This window comes from Oenanthe melanoleuca, chromosome 7 (genome assembly GCF_029582105.1).
Source record: "Oenanthe melanoleuca isolate GR-GAL-2019-014 chromosome 7, OMel1.0, whole genome shotgun sequence".
Taxonomy (NCBI): domain Eukaryota; kingdom Metazoa; phylum Chordata; class Aves; order Passeriformes; family Muscicapidae; genus Oenanthe; species Oenanthe melanoleuca.
This window is the reverse complement of record NC_079341.1, coordinates 36,593,869-36,621,154: the sequence shown is the minus strand read 5'-3', so window position 1 is coordinate 36,621,154 and position 27,286 is coordinate 36,593,869. Positions and strand designations below refer to the sequence as shown.

Genomic DNA, 27,286 nt, shown 5'->3' with positions numbered 1-27,286 from the left:
AAAGTGAGTTGTTTGTATGACTTGGGGAGGACTGGAAGCACACACGGGTCTGCCAGGCCCAGAGCTGGTCTGGCAGCAGGTGAGCAGGGCCTGGGGGCTGCTGGGGATCCAATGTTCTCTCCTGGTGTTCCCAGAGCCAGCTGGGATCTCCAGGAAAGTAATACATGGCTTAACAGGTACTTGGCAAGTAATGGACGGCTGAGCAGGTGCAGGGACACGAGAGCCAGGCAGGGAGCAGCCAGTCCAGGCCCTCAGAAAGGAAACAGCAGCAATTCCTCTCTTGTCTTACTGCTCTGACACCCAGCCTGCCTGTGTTCTGTTAGATCCTGGCAGGTATTTCCCAGCAGTGAGGTGTGCAGTGACCCACGGGGATTGCTGGGAGAGGGTCATGTGGGACTTACTGCACTGAGATGTTGCAATTCCCATCACAGTTAATTGAGGATGGGGTGACATGGAAGTCCTGAGTGTCTTCCCAGGATCGTCTGAATGAAACTTTAAAAAAGAACAAAGTACAAGAGCTTTTTTTTGGTGCTGTTTGATGCCACCTGATCCCAGCCTCCTTGGGTTTCATCTCTGCTGTGTCTGTACATGGTGGAGGGCAATTTCTTTTCTCCCAAAAACAATTTAGTCGGATGATTTTTGCTTGTGAATGAATAATCACAGAATTCTTGAATGGTTTGGGTTGACAGGGACATTAAAGCCCAACCAGTGCCACCCTTGCCAGGGCAGGGACACCTCCCACTGTCCCAGTGCTCCAGCCCTGTCCAGCCTGGCCTGGGCACTGCAGGGATGCAGGGACAGCCACATCTTCCCTGGGCAGCCCAGTGCTTTTCGTCCCTAACATCTAATCGAAATCTCTTTTGGTTTTGCAGAAAAGCTGCAAACTGTTCAACTCGTAGCTGTGGTGGGTGATTCGGTGCAGCCTGGTGCAGAAATCCCGGGCAGGTGCCGGAAGGCGCTGATGGGGATTTGGCAAAACCTCCCAGGATGAAAAATCGCCCTTTTCCCGGGCTGGTTCTGCACATCTCTGCGGGCAGGAGCCGCGAGGGCTGCGCGGCTGAGCCGAACCGAGCCCGAACCGAGCCCGAACCGACCCCCGGCCCGGAGCGGGGACAGAACCGAACCGAGCGGGGACAAACCGAACCGAGCCCGAACCGAGCCCCGGCCCGGAGCGGGGACAGAGCCCGAACCGAGCCCGAACCGACCCCAGGCCCGGAGCGGGGACAGAGCCCGAACCGAGCCCGAACCGAGCCCCGGCCCCGAGCGGGGACAGAGCCCGAACCGAGCCCGAACCGAGCCCCGGCCCCGAGCGGGGACAGAGCCCGAACCGAGCCCGAACCGAGCCCCGGCCCCGAGCGGGGACAGAGCCCGAACCGAGCCCCGGCCCCGAGCGGGGACAGAGCCCGAACCGAGCCCCGGCCCGGAGCGGGGAAAGAACCGAACCGAGCCCCGAGGGCTGCGCGGCAGAGCCGAACCGAGCCCGAACCGAGCCCCGGCCCGGAACCGAGCCCCCGGAGCGGGAGCAGAGCGGGGCGGGGGTCCGGGCGGGGCCGGCGGGGCCCCTCCCCGCTAAAGCCGCTAAAGCCGCGGGTGGCGGGCGGCGAGGGGGGGAGCGGCAGCGGCACCGGACCGGGAGCGGCACCGGGAGCGGCACCGGGAACGGCACCGGGAGCGGCACCGGGAACGGCACCGGCCCCGGGGCCATGCGGGGCGCGCCCGGGTCCGCGCTGCGGGCGGCGCTGCCGCTGCTCGGAGCAGCCGTGTCCCTCTGCGCAGGTACGGCGGCACCGGGAGCGGTACCAGGGACCGGGAGCGGCACCGGGAACTGCACCGTGAGCTCCGGGAGGGGCTCCGGGAGCTCCGAGAGCACCGGGAGCGGTACCGGGAGCGGTACCAGGGACACCGGGAGCTCCGGGAGCGGTACCGGGGCCGGGGCGCGATGCTCGGGGCGCTGCTCTGAACCCCGCTTTCCATCCCACCCGTTCGGGGGTTCGCGCTCTCGGTGCCTTCAGTCACGGCCGCGCGTCCCGAGAACTGGGTCAGCGGGGATTTACCGGAGCGGGAATCTCTGATCCCTGGGGCTTCCCACGCCGTCCCGGCGGTCCAGCCCGGGATGCTCAGCCGGAGCGGCACCGGTCCCGGTGAGAGGAGCTGTCGGTGCCGAACCTCATCGCCGGCGTGCGGCTCCTCTCTCCAGGCGGTGCTGGGACACGCTCCCTCCCCTCAATCGTCCCTCTAAAACCTCAACCCGCGCTCTCCAGCAGCGGTAAGCAAGGCAGCGCACCACAGAGTATTTGGCAGTTTTTCTGTTAGGTTTAGTGGATTTTAGCTTGTCCGTGTTTGCACCGGGGCAGTTTCCGTGTGGGATGCTCGCTGGGACCGTGCAGAGAGGGGAGGTCGCAGCCCCGAGTGCGGGGAAGGACCGTGCCCGGCCGCTCACAGAATCTCTGATTTTGGGCAGGGAGGAGGAACCAAGCTCAGCTGTGAAACCCTTCTGTGTGGCACTGCGCACCTGCCCATCGCTGGGACCTCCCCAGGGTGTCAAACCTGCTCCCTAAGAGCTCTTCTGCTGCTTCCTCCGGAGCTGTTCCGCAGCCCCGAGCAGCCCCTCGTTCTCCCGAGTTAACCCGGGCATTGCCCGCGCCTGGCCTCAGCGCTTCCTCTGGGCGCATCCAGAGCTGAGGAGTCGCGTTGGCTTTGGCTGTTCTGTGCACAGAGCTCTTGCCTTGCTGTGCTCCCCGAAGGAGCAGAGCGGGATCCTCTCCTCAGCCTGCGCAGAGCCTGGCTCAGCCCTGGGCTGGCCACGGACCAGATGTGCACAGAGCAGGCAGATGTGTGGCAATAGAGGGGACAGTCAGCGTCTGTCTGGGTGGAAAATTCCTCCTCAAACTGCTCAGGTGTGACTTTAGGAGGTGTCAGTACCAAGGACTCGCTTGTGCAGCAGTTCCAGGCAGCAGGGGCTCGGTGCTGTCACCCCGGGTTATCTCCAGGGTATTTTCCATGGAGTTTGAACCCACAGCCCTGTGCTGGAACTGCCCTCAGCCCCTCACGGGCTGGGACCAGCAGGTTCTGCTTCAGCTCTGTGCGTGCATTCCAAACTCCTGCACTCACACTGCTCTGCTGTGTCCCATAAGGCACAACCTTCCCAAGGACACCTCGCCTGCTCAAACCCAGAAATGTCCTTTGGCAGCTTGTTCCAACAGAAGTAATTTCCCCGGGTGTTGCAGCCCTTCCCCTGCCCTGTCAATATTCATTTCAATGCCTGGACGCAGCTCCTGCCAGCTGGGTTTTGCCTTGGATGCTGAGCTTTTCCAGAATGGGGATTTAGAGCATCCAGTATCCTCCTTCCAAAATGATGATACTTGCAAATGTTTATAAAATCACTCCACAGATATTTATTTAAGAAATCAAAACTCTGGAACTATGTGATGTCTCTCATTCAGACATTTTCCTCAATTGTAGAACAAATACTTTTCCTCTCTTTTTTACAACTTTCTAGTTGTTTTTTTTTCTAGTTTTTTTGTCCTGTTTGGTATCAGTCCTTTTTTACAGTATATTAATATTGGGAGATTTTACACCAATTATTTTCCTTCATAGCCCTCTTCAGAGGGGGAACTTCTCCACATCTTTCATAATAGCCCAAAAAGCAGGTTTGGTTTTTTAAAGACCTGTCATTGCTCAAAATTCTGGTTTTTGCCTTCTGAAGAAACAAATTCCAAGAGAATAAATTTGGCAGTGTCACTTCCATGGTGGGGCTGGATCTGTCCCTGCTGTGCTGGGGGTGGCACAGAGCAGGGGCTGGAGCAGGGACAGGGGTGCTGTGGGCACTTGGGGGTTCAGGGCTGCCCCTGCCATCAGCACTGGCAGCTGTGGGGGTCCCCAGCACGCTCAGGTGACATTGGCTGGGCTTGGACACCCCTGGGCTCTGCCAGTGCCTCACACGGGGCAGTGATGGGGTGATGGGGTCCCCATCCCTGGAGGGCCCTGACAGCCATGGCATGTGGCACCTGGGGACTTGGGCTGTGGTGGCCTGGGCAGTGATGGAGGGGCTCTTGGATTTGGTCTCAGAGAGCTTTTCCAGTCCAAACAATTCTGTGATTCCGTGTGTTGCACTGCTGTGCAGCCAGTGCTGCCTCCAGCAGCCTGTGAGCTGCTCCCAGAGCTCAGCCCTCTCCTGGATCCTGTGATGGGTAGGATGGGTTGTGACTCTGGAAGATTGCTTAACCTGTGTAGAAAACAGCCTGTGCTGAAATGTGGAGCCTTGTGTGGCTCACAGGAGAGGGCAGCTCTGGGCTTTGCTCCCCCTGAGTTTTTAGTTCAGTTCTGTTAACCCTGTGCTGTCAGTGGCTTGTGCTGAGTGTTCAAGTCCTTCCATTTAACTTTTGAAGCTGCACTGTCTACCAATGTGTTTAAATTTTCATTTTCTACATTAAGCTGGTGTTTGAGCTCCTGTTCTTCCATCTCCCATTCCCATCTAATGCCTCCCTCGTTCCTCAGTTCTCTCGTGGTTCAGGTACTTGATGCTGACACTTGCTGGCAGAGGGGTGGAAGCACAAAAAGCATCTTGTGCTGCTTTGTGGGGAGTCAGGGGCTGGCTCTGCTGCTCCTGCTCTGTAAGCTCATTGCCTGGCACTGCCTTCCTGCCTGTTTTCTGGCAGTTGCACTGAAAGCCAAAAGGCAGGAAATGTCACTTTTTAGGTAAGTCAGGCAGATTATTTTCTGCTCTGAAGACCAAGTCATCCTGCCCTTGACTCATGGTGGGACTCATCCAAGAATCTGGTGTGTAGTCCCAGCTCCTCTTGCAACAACAGCAGGAAAACTGTCCTTGAAAACCCTGTAGGCATTAAAAATGCCAGACCCAGGAAACCTCTGCTCCTGGGGTCTCTGTGGCCAAAAGCTGCTTTCCTCATGTGTGCATCTCCCCTGGCCCTCAGCTCCTGGTTCCTGCTGCTGCTGGTTGGGTCCTGTGAGTGCCAGCTGCCCTTGGGAGGGACCTGTGTGACAGTGTGGCTGTGGCTGCTGTCCCTGCTGGGGGAGCCCGTGGGGTGCCTGTCCTGCCCAGTCCTCTCCCTCTCCCTCTCCCTCTCCCTCTCCCTCTCCCTCTCCCTCTCCCTCTCCCTCTCCCTCTCCCTCTCCCTCTCCCTCTCCCTCTCCCTCTCCCTCTCCTCCCCTCGGGCTTTGGGGAGGGTCAGGGCACATCTGTGAGTGGCTGCTGGAGAGCTCCAAGCTCAGAGAGCTCCAAGCTCAGAGAGCTGGGGCTGCGGGTGGCCAGGGTTGGGTGCCTGGCATACTCTGCAGCGTTTCAGTTGTTCACTTTCTCCTCATTTCTCAACCAGAGAATGGAATGTTTTAAGGGAATTGTTGTGCTTGAGTAAATAAAGGAGTCATGTTCACTACCAGATTAAGGAAAGTTTGGGAGCACGTTTTCCTCTTTGGCAGTCACCTTGTTCCATTCCTTGGTCTCCAGGGTGGTGGAGTCCTGACCTTTGTCCTGAGGCAGTGCATCCCCAGCGGCATTGCCAGGACTGTCCTCAGGAATGGGTTTGGGAGGGAGGAAGCAGTTCTTGCTGTGTATAGGGACTGCAGAATTTCAGCCAACAGTTAAAAATTCTTCCTCTCCTCTAGTGATGTGAAACGTTCTGTGGAACAGCAGCACAGGTTCTGCTGCCTGGATGGGGAGAGGAAGATTTCCATCCCTGTCCATCACCCCTCTGCCTGCAGGCTGAGGGAACGCCTTGCTGCCTCCTCTGGGACAGCAGCTGAGGCAAAACAGAGCAGATGTGAGCCAGATGTGCCATGGAAACTTGGGATACACTGCCAGTGGTTGTAGATGGGCTGTTCTGGAGCTGACCTGGACAATTCCCTCCAAGGGAAGGAGCTGTCAGGAGCGGCCAGGAGCAGCACTGGGGCTCCCTGATGGAGCAGAGCAGCTCCAGCACAACCTCTGGGGATGTCACTGGGGATGGGGACACGGGCTCCTGGCAGCAGGAGGGCTGCACAGTGCCTGTGAGGGGCTCTGTGAGGCACAGCAGGGAGGTGACACTGGGTTTGTCACTGCCTGCTCGGGGGGATGGATGGCAGTGGCAAAGCCTGGATTTTCCCAGGGCCGTGTTCAGGAGGGCCCAGCCCCTGCCCTGGCTGCACAAGGGCTGAGGCAGCTGAAGCAGCACAGGTGCCAGACCCTGTGTTTGTATGGGTGCATTCAATCCTCTCTCTGCTCTGGTAACAAAGGGCTCAGGAGGGACACAAACACTCCTGAGCACAGGGTCAGGGATTTGCATCTGCTTTGTGGTTTCCATAATTTTTTCTGTGTGAGAAGTCAGCCAGCAGCACAGGCAGGTGTCTGAGGAACCTGAGGCTTCTGCTTTTGTAGAATTATGTTTGAAAGTGGTCTGTGAAAGGCTTCTGTGAGGAAAGTGTCTTGTCTTTCACAGAACTCCACCTCTGATCCTGCCTCTACAGTTTCCCTTTTTCCCTGTGTGGGGGCAGGATTTGGGGTGCAGAGCCCCTGGACTCTGGCAGGGCTGTGTCAGAGGGGTCAGGGTGGGGGACAGAGCTCCTCAACCATCCCCAGCTCCCCCCGAGTCTGTGGGGCTCAGAGGGGCTGCTGGGAATGTGCAGGGACAGTTTTGATCAGCTCTGCTCCCAGATAATCTGCAAGTACAGAGTGTGGATAAATCTGTCAGTGATCCACCACAGATGATGTAATAGAGACAATTTCCCACTTTATTTTTAGACTGTGAGAAAGGGAGAAAAGCACTGACATGATGTGTCTAAAGCCCTGAAGACACTTGAACAGTGCTGGACTCATTTCCTCAATAATGCTTTTATTTTGCAGTTTTGGTGGTGATGTTTTCCTTCTGCTGGATCTCTGATTTGTTTGTGCCTGAGTCTTGCTGCTGGCAGCAGTTCTGGGAGCAGGGAGATGCCTCTGAGGAGGGATTTGTGTGATGTGCAGGGCTGTGTGATGGATGGTGCCTCTCAGGCAGGACAAGCAGCACACCGTGCCAGGAGGACTGTGCGCCCGAGCTGGGGACAAACAGCACCAGCTGTCCCTTGGGAGGTGGCACAGGATGGAGATGGTTGTGAGGGACCCAGGAGTGTCACAGGAACAGAAACCACATTCGTGCTGTGTCTGTCAGCGCTTCTGTGCTCCTGGGGACTCTGAGATTGCAGAGCCAGGGAACGGTTTAGGCTGGAAAACCCTCTGAGGCCACCGAGGCAGCTCTGACACCACTGACCACGTTTCAATTCCAGCTCTCTCTTATCCCTCAATAACAGCAATTCCCTGCAATTCCAAAGAAAATAAAGATTTGTGCTGAAATTATTGTCCTGAGCAGAGCAGGGCTCAGCCTGGCAGAGCTGGAGCTGAGCCAGAACGGGCTGTGTGGACAAGGGGGCTGAGGAGACGGGGAGGAGGCATCTGTCTGTCCTTCTGTCCTTCTGTCCTTCTGTCCTTCTGTCCTCTGTCCTTCTGTCCTTCTGCCCGAGTCTGTCCTGGTGCTGGCTCTGTCAGCTCTGGCACAGCTGCAGGCAGGGACAGGCAAGGGGGGCCGTGGTTTTGGGAGCTTTTGGGGAGCTGCTTTTTGGGGTGGCGGCTCTTCTCCACCACGAAAGGCAGATGCCATCTCCAGGATGGAGCTTGGTGGGACCAAGGTTTGGAAAGTGACTGTGTGTGAATGCTGGGGACAGCGCTGGGGGTGTCCAGTGTCCAGTGTCCAGTGTCCTCCTGCAGCCCCCGAGCCCGGCACTGGCCCTGAGCCCGAGCTCGCACGGGTGCCCCGGGGCCGTGCTGTGCCTGGGCCGTGCTGTGCCGTGCCATACTGTGCCAGGCCAGGCTGTGCCTGGGCTGTGCCAGGCTGGGCCGTGCTGTGCCGTGCCATACTGTGCCAGGCCAGGCTGTGCCTGGGCTGTGCCAGGCTGGGCCGTGCTGTGCCGTGCCATACTGTGCCAGGCCAGGCTGTGCCTGGGCTGTGCCAGGCTGGGCCCGGCCGGGCCCGGCCGTGCTGTGCCAGGACATGCTGTGCCCGTGCCATACTGTGCCGGGCTGTGCTGTGCCATGCCGTGCTGTGCTGGGTGGTGCTCTGCCCCAGGGCCATGCTGTGCAGGCTGTGCTGTGCCGTGCCGTGCCATGCGGTGCCGGGCAGTGCCAGGCTGTGCAGGCTGTGCAGGCTGTGCCGTGCCGTGCCGTGCCGTGCCGGGCTGTGTTTTGCCGTGCCGTGCTGTGTTGTGCTGTGCTGTGTTGTGCCATTCCATGCCGTGCCGTGCCGTACCAGGCCGTGCCATGCCGTGCCGTGCCGTGCCATGCCGTGCCAGGCCGTGCCATGCCATGCCGTGCTATGCCGTGCCGTGCCGTGCCATGCCATGCCGTGCTATGCCGTGCCATGCCATGCCGTGCCAGGCCGTGCCAAGCCATGCCGTGCTATGCCGTGCCGTGCCATGCCATGCCGTGCCATGCGGTGCCAGGCTGTGCCATGCCGTGCCACGCCAGGGCCGTGCCATGCCGTGATAAAGTGCCGGGCAGTGCCAGGCCGTGCCGTGCCGGGCTCTGCTCTGCCCCAGGGCTGTGCCGTGCCGTGCCGTGCCGTGCCGTGCCGGGCTCTGCTCTGCCCCAGGGCTGTGCCGAGCCGTGCCGTGCCAGGCGCGGTCCCCACGCCGTCCCTCCCGCAGGCCTGCAGTGCGTGTGCCAGCTGTGCGAGCACACCAACTTCACCTGCCACACGGAGGGCGCCTGCTGGGCCTCGGTGATGCTGAGCAACGGGAGAGAGGAGGTGGTCAAGTCCTGCGTGTCCCTGCCCGAGCTGCATGCCCAGGTCTTCTGCCACAGCTCCAAGAACGTCACCAAGACCGAGTGCTGCTACACCGACTTCTGCAACAACATCACACTGCGCCTGCCGCTCGGTGAGTGCCGGCCGGCGGGGCAGGGCTGGGCAGGGCTGGGACTCGGGAAGGGATTGGGGATGGACAGGGGCTGGGAATGGGCAGGGCATGGGCACGGGCAGGGCTGGGACATGGACAGGGGCTGGGCATGGCAGGGCATGGACTGGGATTGGGTATGGACAGGGGCTGGGCATGGACACGGGCAGGGCATGGGCACCAGACAGGCACTGGCAGGGCAGGGCTCCTGCCCATGGGGGTTTAGAGCCCGGCTGCAAACACAGTGTTCCATCCAGCAAAATACAAACTGCAGCTCTGCGTGCAGGAGAGGCAATTTCTTGTGCTACTGAAGGTGTCCCAATCCAACACTGTCCCAATCCAACATTGTCCCAGTCCAACATTGTCCCAGTCCAACATTGTCCCAGTCCAACACTGTCCCAATCCAACACTGTCCCAGTCCAACACTGTCCCAGTCCAACACTGTCCCAATCCAACACTGTCCCAGTCCAACATTGTCCCAATCCAACACTGTCCCAGTCCAACATTGTCCCAGTCCAACACTGTCCCAATCCAACACTGTCCCAGTCCAACATTGTCCCAATCCAACACTGTCCCAGTCCAACACTGTCCCAGTCCAACACTGTCCCAATCCAACACTGTCCCAGTCCAACACTGTCCCAGTCCAACACTGTCCCAGTCCAACACTGTCCCAATCCAACACTGTCCCAGTCCAACATTGTCCCAGTCCAACACTGTCCCAATCCAACACTGTCCCAATCCAGCATTATCCCAGTCCAACACTGTCCCAGTCCAGCATTATCCCAGTCCCATGCCCTACACGCACCAGCTCTTCGGGGGGCAGGAGGGGCAGGACCCCAGGGCACTGCAGGACTGGTGCAGCTGCAGCAATGTGAGCCCTGGGTGCTGGAGTGATGTGAGCAGCCTGGGCCAGCTGGTCTGTGGTGTCGCTTTGGTGCCACTTTGGTGCCACTTTGGTGCCACTTTGGTGTCACTTTGGTGTCACTTTGGTGTCCATCAGTGTCACCCAGCCTTGCTCAGCAGGGGCCAGAGGCTGTGACACCCCTGCTGCAGTGGGAGGCAGGAAAGGGGCTGGCCCTCCCAGGAGCCCTGTGTATTGCCCAGATGGTGCAGAGTGTCTGCCAGGCTCATAGTTGTGTAATGAAGTTGATTCAGTGCTGTCCAAAAATAAATATTTATACTACTTTTAGCATAATTCTAGTTTAGTTTTTATGTTCTTCTTTCCAAGATCTGTGTTTATTCCAGGCTTTTTTTAAAGGAGGTGTAATATATACCATTTTATCAGATAATACCTTACCACAGTGAGATATATTATAGGTAAGAAAGACGCAAATTAATACACAATTTAAAATTCTAACTTGAATGGAAGATGCTATTATGTAGTTCTTAATGGAATTTTTAGGGCTGTTGCTGGGCAGACCACGGGGAGCTGCCTTGGGCACTGTCACCTCCTGGTGAACCCTGGCACCCAGCCTCACCTGTGCTGTGGGGAATAAGGATTATTAAATTGGTGCTAAGGATAGTTTCTGTGATGCCTGTGTCCCCACAGACATCACCCAGCCACCCTGGGACATTGTTTTTCTCTCAGCTGACCACAGAAGGGCCACACTCACTGTGGCTGAGCTCTAGAACTACGAGGTGCCATGGTGGTTTTTCCAAGTGGGGAAGAAAGCTGCTATTTCTAGAGGAGTGCTGGAGGCACATCTGCTGTTCCAGCACTTGAACTGGGACTTGCAAAACCTCTAGTTTCATATTTCAGTACCCAAAAAAAAATAGAGTGAATTCTTACCCTGAGCCCTTTGCTCTAAAGATTTGAGGGCAGTGCCAGAGGGGGTTCTGTGCTGGCCTTTCCTGACAGCCCCTCCTCACACAGCTCATCTTGCCAGGAGCTGGGGACAGCTCTGGGGTCAGTCCCTTGTGTCAGACACCCGACAGGTGGCACTTGGTACAGACACCTGGGTAGGGAGGAACTGTTGTATGTTACCTGTATCACATCTATCTATCTATCTATCTATCTATCTATCTATCTATCTATCTATCTATCTATCTCTATTTTATATATATATATAAATTATGTTTTCATAATATTTAATATATAATTATATATAATATATATAATTATATATATAAATATATATACACCTTTGTATATATATATGTAGATATATATATATGTGTATATATATGTATCTACCTTTGTATATATATGTTTCAACCATATCTATATGTCTGAGAGTGCAATGGATAAAGGTCTGTGTGTGCAGGAGTGCCTGGAGAGCAGGAGAGGAGTGCAGGGAGAGGATCTTGGGGCAGAGCAGTGTGTGAGGTGCCTGAATTCCCGTGGCACAGCTGCAGGTGGCGATGCCTGCCCCAGGCAGGGCTCTGGGCTGACTTTTCTTTGAGGCTTTTTTTTTTTTTTCTTTTTTTTTTTTTTTTTTTTTTTTCTTAGAGTGTCTGAAAAGCTTTAAAGATGGATTAAACCTGGATCTCTCCTTTTATGTCCCCCTTCTTGTGGCAGGGATTTCGTCGTGGCACATTGCAGTAGCAGGTGAAAGTGTCAAAGTGCAGGATGAGTTTGCAGCATTTGGGTTTTTTCCCGTGTCGCCCTGGATTCCTTTCCAGGTTTCTGCTGGTTTACCTGGGATGCTTTCTGCCCCAGCAGAGCTTCTCCTGTCCCAGCAGGGCTGCAGAAAACACCTTGAGTGCTGCTGGCCCGAGGCACCTCCCATGATCATCACCCCTTGTGCATCCTCATTCTGTTCTCTCTGCAGAACCCACCACCGTGCCCCAGGTGGAGCAGGCTGCCTTCAGTACTTGCTAATCAGACCTGGATTTTTCCAGCTGTAGATTTGTGTCTCACAGGATTTTTGAGCCATATTTGATATTTAGGAGATAGAGTTTGTGATTTCTGCCTCACCCCCCCAATGGTGAATGGAGTCTGTAGTCACAGTGGCAGCTGGAGAAATTTAATTTTAGACTCTAGCCCACACTGTATTTTTGAAATGGTTTTTAAGTATTGTGTGGAGCTGGCTAGAGCCTCCCCATTGATAGGACACAATAGATTTTCTTACTGCATAGGAAAGCAAATGTAATTTTGCCCCCAGAATAGCCTGGGAACACACACAGCTCAGGCTTCTGGGAGCCTTGCAGTGGAAGCTTTACAGTGTCAAAGGCAAATGATGTGTGAGAATGGCTTTTCCATTGGAGGGAAAAAATCATTTCTTTTTGCTGCCTGCAATCCTGCCTTGTTTACAGAAGCTGGACCACAAGTGCACTGCATTGTGCAGCTGCTGAGTGCTGCCAGATGTGCAGCTTTTGGTTCACACGTGGCAACGTCTCAGCTTCTGTTTGGGGTTATTTCTGATGAACAGAACACTCAGTGCTGGTGTACAATATTGTACAATAGTGCACTGGTGCTGGTGTTGGATGTGCAGCACCCACAGTCCCTGCTGGAGCTGCTGGAGCTGCTGGCCATGCTGCCAGGGCAGGTTTTATTGGGAATGCAGTCCCTGCTGCTGGCCATGCTGCCAGGGCAGGTTTATTGGGAATGCAGTCCCTGCTGGAGCTGCTGGCCATGCTGCCAGGGCAGGTTTTATTGGGAATGCAGTCCCTGCTGCTGGAGCTGCTGGCCATGCTGCCAGGGCAGGTTTTATTGGGAATGCAGTCCCTGCTGGAGCTGCTGGCCATGCTGCAGGGCAGGTTTTATTGGGAATGCAGTGACTGCTGGAGCTGCTGGCCATGCTGCCAGGGCAGTTTCCTGGGAATGCAGTCCCTGCTGGAGCTGCTGGAGCTGCTGGCCATGCTGCCAGGGCAGGTTTATTGGGAATGCAGTCCCTGCTGGAGCTGCTGGAGCTGCTGGCCATGCTGCCAGGGCAGGTTTTATTGGGAATGCAGTCCCTGCTGCTGGAGCTGCTGGCCATGCTGCCAGGGCAGGTTTTATTGGGAATGCAGTCCCTGCTGGAGCTGCTGGCCATGCTGCAGGGCAGGTTTTATTGGGAATGCAGTGACTGCTGGAGCTGCTGGCCATGCTGCCAGGGCAGTTTCCTGGGAATGCAGTCCCTGCTGGAGCTGCTGGAGCTGCTGGCCATGCTGCCAGGGCAGGTTTATTGGGAATGCAGTCCCTGCTGGAGCTGCTGGAGCTGCTGGCCATGCTGCCAGGGCAGGTTTTATTGGGAATGCAGTCCCTGCTGCTGGAGCTGCTGGCCATGCTGCCAGGGCAGGTTTTATTGGGAATGCAGTCCCTGCTGGAGCTGCTGGAGCTGCTGGCCATGCTGCCAGGGCAGTTTTTATTGGGAATGCAGTCCCTGCTGGAGCTGCTGGCCATGCTGCCAGGGCAGTTTCCTGGGAATGCAGTCCCTGCTGGAGCTGCTGGCCATGCTGCCAGGGCAGTTTCCTGGGAATGCAGTCCCTGCTGGCACAGGGACCAGCACTGCTCCATCCTGGGCATTGATCCTGGGGCCAGTCTGTGAGCATGCCCTGCCCAGACCCTTCCCAACAGATCAGTTCTTGCTGCTCGAAGCCTCCTGATGAATTTCCTTTTGTTGCTGTTTGTGGTGGCCTAAGAACAGTAAAGTTCTATTTTGTTCCTTTCATGTAATGTTGTTTTTCAGCAGTAGGGATGAGCTGACGTGGTGTGGTCAGTGTCTCCTGCGTGCTTGTCTTCACCAGCCCCTGCGGGGGATGAATAAACCTCATTCCTACCCAGAAAGAGTCTGGCAAGCTCTGCAGGGAGGATGCTGCTTTGGATGGCCCAGGGGAAGTGCTGAGCAGCCAGGGATCAGCTCATGTCCTGTGCTCTGTGCCTGCTGTGAATCTGTCCCCACGGCCAGCACAGAGCCAGCCCTGCTCCCCATGGCCCAGAGCCAGCTCTGCCCTGCTCCCAGCCCTGCTCCGTGCCCAGAGCCAGCCCTGCCCTGCCCAGAGCCAGCCCTGCTCAGAGCCAGCCCTGCCCTGCCCTGCCCTGCTCCCAGCCCTGCTCCGTGCCCAGAGCCAGCCCTGCCCTGCTCCCAGCCCTGCCCTGCCCAGAGCCAGCTCTGCCCTGCTCCCAGCCCTGCCCTGCCCAGAGCCAGCCCTGCCCTGCCCAGAGCCAGCCCAGCCCTGCCCAGAGCCAGCCCAGCCCTGCCCTGCTCCCAGCCCTGCCCAGAGCCAGCCCTGCCCTGCTCAGAGCCAGCCCAGCCCTGCCCTGCACAGAGCCAGCCCTGCCCTGCCCAGAGCCAGCCCAGCCCTGCCCAGAGCCAGCCCTGCCCTGCTCCTAGCCCTGCCCAGAGCCAGCCCTGCTCCGTGCCCAGCATCCCCTCCCAGTCTGGGGTGGCAGGGCTGGTTCAGTGAGGCACCAGAGCTCCTGGAGTAGGGGATCTCTCTGTACTGTCTCCATGACTCCATCCCTGTTTCAGGGAAAACTCAGCCCTGTGGAAAGAGAATGAAAAATGTTTAGGAGACCCTGGAGTTAACAAGCAGCAGTTCCAAGGAGGAATCCTGCTCACAAATCCTCTTACAAACCTCCTGGGTCAGCCCTGGAGCAGCCTCTTGAAGTCATTAGAGGAAAAACCTGTGAACAAAATGTACCAGCTTTGTGCTCAGGAGAGCTGGAGCTGTGCTGCTGAGCAGATGTGTGGTGTTGACTGGAGGAAGGCAGCAGTGGGTGCTGAGCCTGCCTGCTGCTGCTGAGACCCCACATGGCTTTGGCCACTCTCAAACCCCAGGTTACAGTGTGCTTGTGGCCCAGCTCACCCCTGAAGGGAAGGAGTGACCTGGCATGGGGTGGAGCTCATGATCCTTACATCTTCTGCAGCCCTGAGATCTCGTTTGCACTCGTGGGTCTGAGTGTTGAGGGCTCTTTATGGGTCACATTCCAGGTTTGTTTTATTTGGGGGAAAAGTGCTGGTGTTTTTGGTTTTTTTAACTTATTTCAAATTTTAGGGACATTAAAGGAATCATGCATGTATTCATGTGCTAGTGAAACCTTTAGCAGTGTCTTCCTAGAGTTTTCTGAAGAGCTCCTTGGGTGGTGATCAGGATGCTGACCTGAGACCAAGGCTCCTGCACAAAAGGTGTGGGGGAAAGGCTCCATCACTTACAGAGAACGTGAATTTTCTCTGTTCTCTGGCCAGGACAATTGTGGGAAAGCATCGAGAGGAGAAAAGGAGGTTCGGGGGTGACCTTATCACTGTCTGCAGCTCCCTGAAAGGTGGTTGTGGTCGGGGGGTTGGTCTCTTCCAGGCAGCACTGACAAAATGAGAGGACACAGCCTGAAGCTGTGCCAAGGGAAATTCGGGTTGGATGTTAGGAAAAAGCCTTTTACTGAAAGGGTGATCAGGGGCTGGGATGGTCTGCCCGGGAGGGGCTGGAGTCACCATGTCTGGGGCATTTAAAAAAGACTGGATGTGGCGCTGGGTGCCGTGGGTTAGTGAGGTGTTGGGCTGGGTTGGACTCGATGGTCGCGGAGTCTCTTCCAACCCAAAATTCTGTGATTGTGTAATTGTGTGACCCTCACTGTGTGATTGCTCTGCAGCCCTTCAGCCTGTCCTTGTCCCAGCCCCAGTGTCAGAGCTGTCCCTGTGTGTCCCAATCCCCAGTGTCACATCTCTTCGCTGTGTGACCCAGTCTGTCCTTGTCCCTTGTCCCTCCAGTGTCACACCTGTCCCTGTGTGTCCCACTGTCCCCAGTGTGTCACTCTCTGTGTGTCCCACTGTCCCCGGTGTCACTCTCTGTGTGTCTCACAGCTGTCCCTGTGTGTCCCACAGCCGCAGATCCCTCTCCCCGCCCGGCGCGCCGCTGGCTGCTGCTGCTGCTCACGGTGGCGGTGCCGGTGTCCCTTGTACCCATTGTCCCTCTCTGTGTGTCCCTTGTCCCCAGTGTGTCACTCTTTGTGTTTCCCACTGTCCCCAGTGTCACTCTCTGTGTGTCCCTTGTCCCCAGTGTCACTCTTTGTGTTTCCCACTGTCCCCAGTGTCACTCTCTGTGTGTCCCTTATCCCCAGTGTCACTCTCTGTGTTTCCCACTGTCCCCAATGTCACTCTCTGTGTGTCCCTTGTCCCCAGTGTGTCACTCTCTGTGTGTCCCTTGTCCCCAGTGTGTCACTCTCTGTGTTTCCCACTGTCCCCAATGTCACTCTCTGTGTTTCCCACTGTCCCCAGTGTGTCACTCTCTGTGTGTCCCACTGTCCCCAGTGTCACTCTCTGTGTGTCCCTTGTCCCCAGTGTGTCACTCTCTGTGTTTCCCACTGTCCCCAGTGTCACTCTCTGTGTGTCCCTTGTCCCCAGTGTCACTCTCTGTGTGTCCCACTGTCCCCAGTGTCACTCTCTGTGTGTCCCTTGTCCCCAGTGTGTCACTCTCTGTGTTTCCCACTGTCCCCAGTGTCACTCTCTGTGTGTCCCACTGTCCCCAGTGTCACTCTCTGTGTGTCCCTTGTCCCCAGTGACACTCTCTGTGTTTCCCACTGTCCCCAGTGTCACTCTCTGTGTGTCCCTTGTCCCCAGTGTCACTCTCTGTGTTTCCCACTGTCCCCAGTGTCACTCTCTGTGTGTCCCTTGTCCCCAGTGTCACTCTCTGTGTTTCCCACTGTCCCCAGTGTCACTCTCTGTGTGTCCCTTGTCCCCAGTGTCACTCTCTGTGTTTCCCACTGTCCCCAGTGTCACTCTCTGTGTGTCCCTTGTCCCCAGTGTCACTCTCTGTGTTTCCCACTGTCCCCAGTGTCACTCTCTGTGTGTCCCTTGTCCCCAGTGTGTCACTCTCTGTGTTTCCCACTGTCCCCGGTGTCACTCTCTGTGTTTCCCACTGTCCCCAGTGTCACTCTCTGTGTGTCCCTTGTCCCCAATGTCACTCTCTGTGTTTCCCACTGTCCCCAGTGTCACTCTCTGTGTGTCCCACTGTCCCCAATGTCACTCTCTGTGTGTCCCTTGTCCCCAGTGTCACTCTCTGTGTGTCCCTTGTCCCCAGTGTCACTCTCTGTGTGTCCCACAGCCGCAGATCCCTCTCCCCGCCCGGCGCGCCGCTGGCCGCTGCTGCTGCTCACGGTGGCCGTGCCGGTGTCCCTTGTCCCATTGTCCCTGTGTGTCCCTTGTCCCCAGTGTCACTCTCTGTGTGTCCCACAGCCGCAGATCCCTCTCCCCGCCCGGCACGCCGCTGGCCGCTGCTGCTGCTCACGGTGGCCGTGCCGGTGGCCGCGGTGCTGCTGGCCCTGCTGGTGGCCGCCGCGGCGCGGGGCTGGCGCTGCCGCCGGGACAAGGCGCCCAGCGTGGAGGAGCCGCTGTGCGAGGGCAGCCTGCTGGGCTCGGGGAAAACGCTGCGGGACCTCATCTACGACATGACCACCTCGGGCTCCGGCTCCGGTACGTGCTGCGGGTGCCCCTCGCCATCGCTGGGTTGTGCCGTGGCACCGGGGATGTGGCTCCTCTTCCTCAAACTGCAGAGTGCCAGGTCCTTGTTGCAGTGGGGGAGGTAAAACAGGAGCTCAGGAATCAGAATCCAGCGTGAAACCCGCTGCTGCTGGAACAGGCTGATAAAGAACGGTGCTAAACTCACCCGAGCGGGCCAGGATGTGCTTCTGAGATTTCAGAGCAATGTTCCTCCAAATTCTCGTTTTGAGCAGAACATTCATCTTTTTAACATGTTTCCCATTTTTGATATCTTGCCTACTGTGATGCCTCCATTGCTATTGAGAACTTATTAAACCAAAGAAACCTAAAAATGAAGTGAGAATCACAAATTCCAGCTCATTTGACCAGTGGCATGTCTTGGATGTGTAGCCCAACTTCCCTCAACTAGAAATTTTATTGAAAACTATGTAAACTATGCTTGCTTTTATTTGTAAATGGAAAATGTACAAGTGGTGCCTAATTTAATTTATTTCCATGAGCTGCATACCTCTGAGGATTAAATTGTTGTTCTTCCCTAATGCTTTTTCACAGCTCTAATGAGCAGACTTTGGCTTTATTTATTCTGAAGGTTTTAACTATTCCCAGCCACCCCTGAGCCAGGAACAAGGCTGGACTTGAGCAGAGGCAGAGCCCCATGCACCAGGGTGACTTGTTCTGACTGCAGCCAAAATCAAGATTGCAGTTATTAAAAAAAAAAAAAAAAAAAAAAAAAAAAGGAAGAATTAATATTTCCTTGTTTTAAGTCCCCAACAAACACAGGATCAAATCAAACCAGGCAGGGTTTGTGGCTGGCAAAGCACAGTGGAGCTCCTATAGTAATTTATTTTTCTTTTCAAAGATTTCAGCCAGAGTGGAGCAACTAATTAACTGCAGGACAGCTGCAGCCTGTATCAAACCAAATTGAGTCGTTTGGGCCAAATTTCTAATTTTTTACTGGTGTTTTAAAAAGTTTTTTCTATGTACAGCCACTGGGAAGTAGCACCCAGAACGTGATTTGAGGAGGTTTTTGGTGGGGAGAGGGTTTGCCCGTCAGTCCCGGAGAGCAAAGCCGTGAGTGCAGCTCCCGGGCCGGCCGGTGCCGGGCTGGGCGGTCCCGGCTGAGCAGTTTCACAGTTTCTCTGCTTTCCGCCAGGGCTGCCTCTGCTGGTGCAGAGAACCATTGCAAGGACCATTGTCCTGCAGGAGATCGTGGGCAAGGGGCGCTTCGGGGAAGTCTGGCGAGGCAAGTGGTGCGGGGAGGACGTGGCTGTGAAGATCTTCTCCTCCAGAGACGAGCGCTCCTGGTTCCGGGAGGCAGAGATTTACCAGACGGTGATGCTGAGGCACGACAACATCCTGGGCTTCATTGCTGCTGACAACAAGGGTGAGCAGGGGCTGGGGGCTCCCAGGAGCCTTCCTGGGCTGGGCTGGGTCTGCCTTTGGGCTGCTCTGGGGTCAGATAGCTCCAGGGGCCCCCAGGGCAGAATGCAGCTTCTCAGCCAGCCAGGAGTGAGATCTGGAGTCACTGTAGAGGTTCCAAATTAGCTTTATTTCTTCCAAGGGTTCTACCAGCAAAATCCAGTTACATAGCACAGCAAGGGGTTTTTATAGGGTTTAGGGGGATTGGGATCCTAACCAGTACAATTAGAAGTTGAGAACTATCCGATTACTTTGAGATTCTAGGTGAGAAAAGACCAATCATCTAGTAAAGTTAAAGACCAGTAGAAATCCTAAATGATAACAGGGGTTTCAGTAAGGGGGGAAGATTTCTCATGAAGAGTGTCATTGTGTCAGGGTATGAGATCCCAGGGGCAGTTGTGTCACCCACACCTTCCCAGCCCACATCCCTCCCTGCCTGTGCATGGTGGCTGTGGCAGAGCTGGGCCATGTTTGGGCTCAGGGCTCCCAGGCTGCTTCCCAGCCCAACTGAGGCACTCACTGCGTGCTGAGCCTGCCTCAGTTTGGCTGCCCCACTCCTGAGCCAGACCTGAGCTGCCCTGGGCTCCTCCCAGTGCCACAGCTGGAACACTCGCTGCATTCCCCAAACAGGGAGGTGCTGGCAAGGGTAAGGGTTTGACAGGAAGGTCTCACAGATGTGTGTGTATAACATCTTTGCATGTAGAATCTGGAGAAGGAATAGAAATGATAGCAAGTTTTGGTGTAGAAGAAAAGAATTGCTGAGCCAGTTTTACTGGATAACTAGAAGGCAAAGGGCAGTGAGTTGGAAGGGGATTTTATGACTTAGAGCAAAGGATAAATCCACCTCAAACAAAAGATTTTTTTACCAAGCAAAAAGATTTTCAGGGACAAACAAAAATGCCATGTTGCAAGTAGAGAAAAGATCTCAGGATTTTCCACTCCAACAAAACTGAAAAACAGCTTCTAGCTTAAACTGTAACACACTAACCTTTTGTGATTGGAAAATAGTCACATGAATATGGTAATGTTAGTTATGATAGGCTCTAGGTAATAGTAAAGGTATTGATTGGTTGTCATGTTTTAAGATGCTCTGTAATGAACAGTAAATAATGCATTGTAACCAGAACTAAAGAAGCTTTCAGATGAACCCACAGCTGGGGCTGGGCTCTGTCACCCACGACCTGTGAATTGCTGCATCATTTGGACACAATAAACAGCATTTTAAAGAGCCCACCTGCAGTTCCACATCCCTCACTTTAGGCTCTTACACGGAAGGTTTCCCTGGCTCATATTCTCGATTCTCCTCTGGCCAGATAACGGGACGTGGACCCAGCTGTGGCTGGTGTCCGAGTACCACGAGCAGGGCTCGCTGTTTGACTACCTCAACAGGGGCACGGTGACGGTGGAGGGCATGCTCCGGCTGGCGCTGTCGGTGGCCAGCGGCCTGGCCCACCTGCACATGGAGATCGTTGGCACACAAGGCAAGTGCTGCCCTCCCTTCCCTCAAGGGCTTTAGGGAGCTCCGGTGCTCTCAGAAACATCATGGGTGACCTGGAACGGTGTTTTCCAAACTGTTAGCGCCAGGGGAACTGCCTGAGTGTGAGTGGGGCAGTACAGGCTGGGAAAGGTCTGCTCCCTTCCATTGGCTGCACTTCATCCATGCCTTTAAAACACGTTTATAGAAGCAGCTCTACTGCCAATGAAGGTAGAATAAGGAAAAATTTCTTCGTAGGAAGGTTTGTCCATCCCTGGCACAGGCTGCCCCAGGCAGTGGTGGGGTCACCATCCCTTGAAAGCTGTGTGGATGTGGCACTTGGGGACACAGGCACTGGTGGCCTTGTCAGTGCTGAGGTGTGGTGGGGCTCGGTGGGCTTAGAGGGTTTTTCTGACCTAATCCATCCAGTGATTCCATTATTTTCTAAATTAATTCAAAGGGTGAACTTCCAGTTTCTCTTTTTGTGTTTTACTCCTGAAATATTCAAATATTACTGAAATATTGAGATATTGAAACAAAAACAGCCTTGAAGTTTTCTTTTGGAGTTGACAACATTTAGCAGAGCTTTACTTGTTCGAAATAAGCTTCGACATTTCCGTAGGGTGTAGTGACAAAAGTGAATAGAGCTGTTCTCACATCCTTGGGCTGTCGTTATCACCATCGGGGCGTTTCTCTTGCTGTGAACAGGGAAACCGGCCATCGCCCACCGGGACCTGAAATCCAAGAACATCCTGGTGAAGAGGAACGAGAGCTGCGCCATCGCCGACCTGGGGCTGGCGGTGAAGCACGACTCGGTGCTGAACAGCATCGACATCCCCCAGAACCCGCGCGTGGGCACCCGCAGGTGGGAGCAGCCCCGGGGGATGGTCCTGCCCTGTTTGGGGGAGAGGTGGCTGCCAGTAAAGGCAGGAGCTTCTCTTTGAAATGGGGAATGGAAACCCCCTCCTCCAAATTATTATTATAGTTTTGAAATTAAGGGGCTCTCAGGCAAATAGATGGGAGTTAGGAATAACAGTTCTTTAATAGGAAAATTAAACTAGAAATGCAGTGTTACACAGAACAATCCCAGCCCTGCCAGAGTCAGAATCCAAGCTGACACCCGTCAGTCAGTCAGGGTGTTGGCACAGTCCCATTCAATGGTGGCTGCATCCTCCTGCAGTGGCAGATGTGGTTCAGCTGGAGCAGTGCTCCTGGAGAAGGTGCAGTTTCCTCTGAAGCTCCAGGGATGATGTGGAAGGCTCTGGTTTTCCTCTGGGATCCAGTGGCAAAGGCTGCTCTGGTGTTGCAAATCTCAGTTTTTATCTGGGTAGGAAAGGCTTGGCTCCTCCCCTGGCTGGAGCATCTCCCATGGGATGATGGAATTTTATCAGTCATGCCCTGGGACTCAGTGGCCATGAACAGGAGATATCTCCTGGAGGGAGGATGGGCTGTGGGAAGATAAAGATGATTGCCCAGCTGGGTTAAAGATGGCCCATGAGCAGATAATGTGTGCCAGGAGATCAGGGGCACTGCCCCAGCTGGGTTAACAGATGGGGACAGAATTCACATTTCTGGTCATATCAACCCAACACAGCCCCTGACAGCCCCTCCCTGCCCCAGCCACGTCCCTGTGCCCTGGGATGGCACAGCCCCGGGGTGGGTGGGGAGATCTCAGACCCTGCTGTGGGATGGAGCTCTGTGCCCCATGGCACCGTGTGCCCCTCACCCTGGTCACCCCAGGTCCCTGGATGGCAGGGCACAGCTGCCAGCCCCACGAGGGGTCGCAGGCCCTGGCAGGTGGCAGCACAGCCTTTTGCAGGAGCTGCCCCACAAGGTGACTGTGTGCCCCAAGGTACATGGCCCCCGAGATCCTGGAGGATGCCATGAACGTGAGCATCTTCGAGTCCTTCAAGCGAGCAGACATGTACTCCCTGGGGCTGGTGTACTGGGAGATCGCCCGCAGGTGCTCGGCTGGAGGTGAGCCTTTGGCCCTTCGCCCAGCCCACAAGGCTGGGGCTGCAAGGGCACCAGAGCCCTCCTTGTCCCCCCCTGCCACGGGCACCCACACAGCAAACCCTCCCCAGGGATCACTGAGGAGTACCAGCTGCCTTACTACGACCTCGTGCCTTCTGATCCTTCCATAGAAGATATGAGAAGGGTTGTCTGTGAGCAGAAGCTCAGACCAAGTATTCCAAACCAGTGGCAAAGCTGCGAGGTAAAAGCAGTTTTCTAGTTTATTCTGAATTTATTTTGTAGGGTTTTTTTTCTAGTTTTATTTTGTTATTTGTATTTTCAAGTTTAATGTAAGACAGAATTTTCCTGTGAGAGATAGGGTACTCAATGCCCAGCTTCTCCTGAATTCATAAGCTTCAGATGTCTAATTCTCCCTCAGATCAATACAGAGAAAACTCTGCACCAAGAGCTCAATGCTGTCCAAGGCAGGTCTGAATTGACGCTGCAGCTCTTGTCATGGTGTCAGAGAGCTGCACTTTATCTCCCTGTATGAAAACCAGAGAGCAGGGGGTGCTGGTTGTGTCCCTGGCTGTTGTCTGTCCCCCTGCAGACGCTGGTTGTACCCTGGGTGCTGCTCTTGTCCCACCACAGACACTGTTTGTACCCTGGCAGGTTTTATGCCCCTGCAGGTCCTGTCTGTGCCCTGTTCCTGTCCCCAGACCCTGTCTGTACCCCATTCTTGTCCCTGCAGACCTGTCTGTCCCCTGGGTGCTGTTTTATCCCCTCTCTGTCCCCGGGGTGCTGTTTTATTGTTTCAGAACTACTTGCTAGGCACTTACAAAATTTCTCTACTCCCTCCCCAACATTTTATCCCCTCTCCGTTCCGTTCCGCAGGCGCTGCGGGTGCTGGGCCGGCTGATGCGGGAGTGCTGGCGCTCCAGCGGCGCCGCCCGTCTCACCGCGCTGCGCGTCAAGAAAACGCTGTCGCAGCTCTGCGTGCCCGAGGGCTGCAAGGCCTGAGAGCCCCGGGGGACGCCGAGCCGTGCCCGTCCTTCCCGTGTCCGTCCTTCCTTCCCGTGCCCGTCCTTCCTTCCCGTGCCATCCTTCCCGTGCCCGTCCTTCCTTCCCGTGTCCTTCCTTCCCGTGCCATCCATCCTTCCCGTGCCCGTCCTTCCTTCCCGTGTCCATCCATCCTTCCCGTGCCCGTCCTTCCTTCCCGTGCCCATCCAACCTTCCCGTGCCCGTCCTTCCTTCCCGTGTCCATCCTTCCCGTGCCCATCCTTCCTTCCCGTGCCATCCATCCTTCCCGTGCCATCCTTCCTTCCCGTGCCATCCTTCCTTCCCGTGTCCATCCTTCCCGTGCCCATGCCCATCCTTCCCGTGCCTATGCCCATCCTTCCCGTGCCCTTCCTTCCCGTGCCCGTCCATCCTTCCCGTGCCCATCCATCCTTCCCGTGCCCATCCTTCCTTCCCGTGCCCACCCTTCCCGTGCCCATCCATCCTTCCCGTGCCCATCCTTCCCGTGCCCATCCATCCTTCCCGTGCCCATCCTTCCCGTGCCCGTCCTTCCCGTGCCCGTCCTTCCTTCCCGTGGCCATCCTTCCCGTGCCCATCCATCCTTCCCGTGCCCATCCTTCCCGTGCCCGTCCTTCCTTCCCGTGTCCATCCTTCCCGTGCCCCCAACCTTCCCGTGCCCATCCATCCTTCCCGTGCCCGTCCTTCCTTCCCGTGCCCATCCAACCTTCCCGTGCCCATCCTTCCCGTGCCCATCCTTCCTTCCCGTGTCCATCCTTCCTTCCCGTGCCCGTCCTTCCTTCCCGTGCCCATCCTTCCTTCCCGTGCCCATCCATCCTTCCCGTGCCCATCCATCCTTCCCGTGCCCATCCATCCTTCCCGTGCCCGTCCTTCCTTCCCGTGTCCTTCCTTCCCGTGCCCATCCATCCTTCCCGTGCCCGTCCTTCCTTCCCGTGCCCGTCCTTCCTTCCCGTGCCCATCCATCCTTCCCGTGCCCATCCTTCCCGTGTCCATCCATCCCGTGCCACCCTTCCCGTGTCCATCTCGCTTTTGTTCTGCTCTACCTCAGCCCGTGCGGGTCCGCTCGCAGCTCTCCGCTCGCCGCTCGGTTTGGCACAGCGAGCCCGGCACTCGCTTTGGGTTTTTTCCGTAAATCAGACACCAGTGAATGGCGGGGAGGAGCTCCAAGCATCATGGCAGTGTAAAAATACTTTTTGCTGTTGTGCTTTTCACCCTTGTCAGGTGCCAAACGTCCTGGGATGTCTGGTGTTGGTCAAAGGCTGTTTGTGAGACAAACCTCGTGTTCTGTCCTCAAACCAAACAAAAGACCGAATTAACCCGGCTTTTTACCGGTACTTGTTTTGCAGGGATCTGAAAATGGGTTGTATTTTGAACTACTATATTTATAATTAACCAAGGATTTAGAAAAGATGGAAATTCCTCTTAAGTGTGTACACTGTGAACAAAACCATTGAGTCAGTTCCCTATTGACATTTATTTTTATTGTCCAGTTTCACGTACAATATCATGGTTAAAATTTGAGTTGTTTTACTCTGTCTTTTGTTCAGATCAATCAAGGGACAACTTTTCCTTTTAACAGTTAGTAGGAAAAATAACAGGGGCAATACTTTTCTGTTAGCTTTAAGGAATGGAACAGGAGGAATTCTACCTAAACTAAGAAAATATTTATTTTTAGCAATGTCTTTCCAATCATTGGCAACATTTTTTTAGTGCCTTTTGATGTATTAGGGGAAAGATTTAACAAAAGCCAATGCAGCCTGTTCAGAGGTTTCTTACAGAATTCCACATCAGCACCAGGCTGATGATGAATATTAACATTTCTGACCAGGTTTCCATGATATCACAAGCCAGCAAAGTGAGTTGTTGTGTTAAAATGAACATTCAACCATGTTCTGGCAGTTTGTGAATTTTGGCCCACTCTGTGGCTCACATATTTGAATATAGTGTTGGAATATTTTTAATAGGCAAAATTATGCATTTTGTAGTCTTAATGGTCTTATCTTTAAAAAAGTCCTTAACTTAAAAAGGAAGAAGCAAAGCTTTATTTTTTTTAAGTGGGAAAAGAGTTTCAGTGTCCAGTTTCCCCCCTGGAGTCTCTGAAAATTGTTGACCAGCCTGGTGATTTGAGCAAGACCCTTGTGGTGCCTGGTGGGAGGAGTGGGGAGGATGCTCAGGCTCAGCTCCTCCTCACTCAGGTCACAGCTCCAGCCCAGAAGCTTTAACCTTTTCCCTGGACATATCCCTTGGCATCAGACACTATGGTCTGTTTGCCCTGGCTTTTCACCCAACTCTATTTCTGCACTGGTTTTCTGTTCTCTTTTGTTGTTGAGAGGTTAATGTACATTGTGACCAACCAGAGTTGAACATAACTGAGCCAGGGGGCTCATGTTGTTGTGCTGAGCTCTGAAATGTTTGTAAACTCTGCACTCCTTTAGAAAAAGTCCAAAGAACTCTTGTTGTAGTGGCCTTTCCCCTCCGTGTGGGTTTGTCCTGCTCTAATTTAAGCACAGAGGTTATGCCAAAACACTTCTGGGCAGTTCAGGGAGGCTTGGGTTTCCTCAGAGGTCACAATGTTCCTGGAAATCTTCACAAGTTCTTAAGCTCATGAAAATTGTCGAGCTCAAGGATGCTCAAAACCTGTCACCACATTCAGCCTCTCTGAATTGATGCTTCTAACTGGAGGCAGTTACCAATATTTTATTATTTGCTTCTAATTACAATCTAAAGCTTAATGTAGGGATTATGCACTGAAAGGGAAAGTTAATTAATGTTTCCTGTAGCACCTGTTTTTTTTGTGTTACTTGAACTGCTGTCCCCAGACACTCCTTTAGAAATTCAGGCTGTAATCTCCTCTGCACTTCCCCACTTTCATAATTTGCACTTAATCACGCTCATTCCCTCACCTGAGAACATAAAGAACCCTACAATATTTTAGCCATTGCTGTGTCACTTGTTTGCTTGGTACCAAGTTCAGGAATTATAAATAAATTAGTTTAGAAATATTCCCAGTCCCTACAAGGGGTCAGGGCAAGTTCTTCTCAGTGTCAGCCTGGAGCTGCTGTGCCAAGGGTGGGCTCAGGGCTGTCCCAGCTCCCCTGGCCCATGGGGAGGGGTGTTGGGGGTCTGCCTGGGGACAGTGCCAGTGTCCCAGTGCCAGTGTCCCAGTGTCCCAGTGCCACAGTGTCCCAGTGTCCCAGGACAGGGACAGGGTGGCACTGGGGCTCTGCCCTCCTTTGGGTGCACAGGCCCATGTTTGTGTTGATGGAGGGGCTCAACCCCCTGCTGTGGCTCATGGGGTCTGTGATCTGTCCTTAGGGACACCTGGCTGTCCCCAGCAGCACTGCAAACATGTCCCCTCCTCTGCCCTGGCTGTGCTGTGATCCAGGGACCACCCCAGGCTGAGGGACCCCAATCCCCCCAGAGCTTCTAGGGAAAAACATCCATGTCCTGCTCCCGTGGGCAGAACAGTATTTATGAATGTACAGGGAATAAGTGTTGAGGTACAATATATTTCTACAGAATATAAGAAATGTGCAATAAACTGTAACTTACACTGAATGTATTTTTGGCATAAATGGACCAGATGTATTTTGAATGTAGCTATGACATTGTGTCTAAGCCTGCTGTGATCCTCAGTCCCTAAGACAAACCTGTCATGTTCTGTCAATCTACAAACCACTTCCTGAGCTGTCTGTTTTTAAAAGAAGCATTAGTATTTTATCTGGAACACTGTAATGTTTCTGAACTAAGTATAGCTGTGCAGTGCTAACTTCAACCCTGGTCTTGTGAAATATCTGATCTGTGCACACTGCAGAGTTATTTCTGAAACTATTGCTCAAGTTATTGCCTGATATTGCAGCTGCCTGGATGTAAATAATGGTTTATTTTGTATTTGGGGAAGACGTGGCAATTTTAATAAATTCTGCATTCGCTGCCCTTGTGTTCCTGAAACGGTTCTTATGTTCATGGTGGTGGGGAGAAGGGTAGAGCTGTGTGCACCTGTGGAAACCTCACTCGTGGCTCTTGCACCCACAGCAGTGTGAGCTCTCACTGAGCTCCCTTTCATACAACTCCCTGATCCTGCTCTTCCAGCTTTTGGGATTTTCAGTGCTGTAGATCTGAGTGGGACTAG

The 27,286-nt window shown here is 54.6% G+C and overlaps 1 protein-coding gene across 1 annotated transcript; it reads left to right on the top strand.

Moving 5' to 3' along the window:
• Positions 1–1,612: 1,612 nt before the first annotated feature.
• Positions 1,613–27,090, top strand: ACVR1C (activin A receptor type 1C). The gene is made up of 11 exons (XM_056496753.1): positions 1,613–1,776; positions 8,671–8,901; positions 17,010–17,246; positions 18,427–18,657; positions 20,006–20,173; positions 20,875–21,031; positions 22,019–22,143; positions 22,251–22,381; positions 23,014–23,175; positions 23,671–23,684; positions 23,861–27,090. The coding sequence occupies exons 1-9, from the start codon at positions 1,704–1,706 to the stop codon at positions 23,137–23,139; spliced, it is 1,479 nt and encodes a 492-aa protein (XP_056352728.1). The 5' UTR covers positions 1,613–1,703; the 3' UTR covers positions 23,140–23,175; positions 23,671–23,684; positions 23,861–27,090.
• The last annotated feature ends 196 nt before the right edge of the window (positions 27,091–27,286 follow it).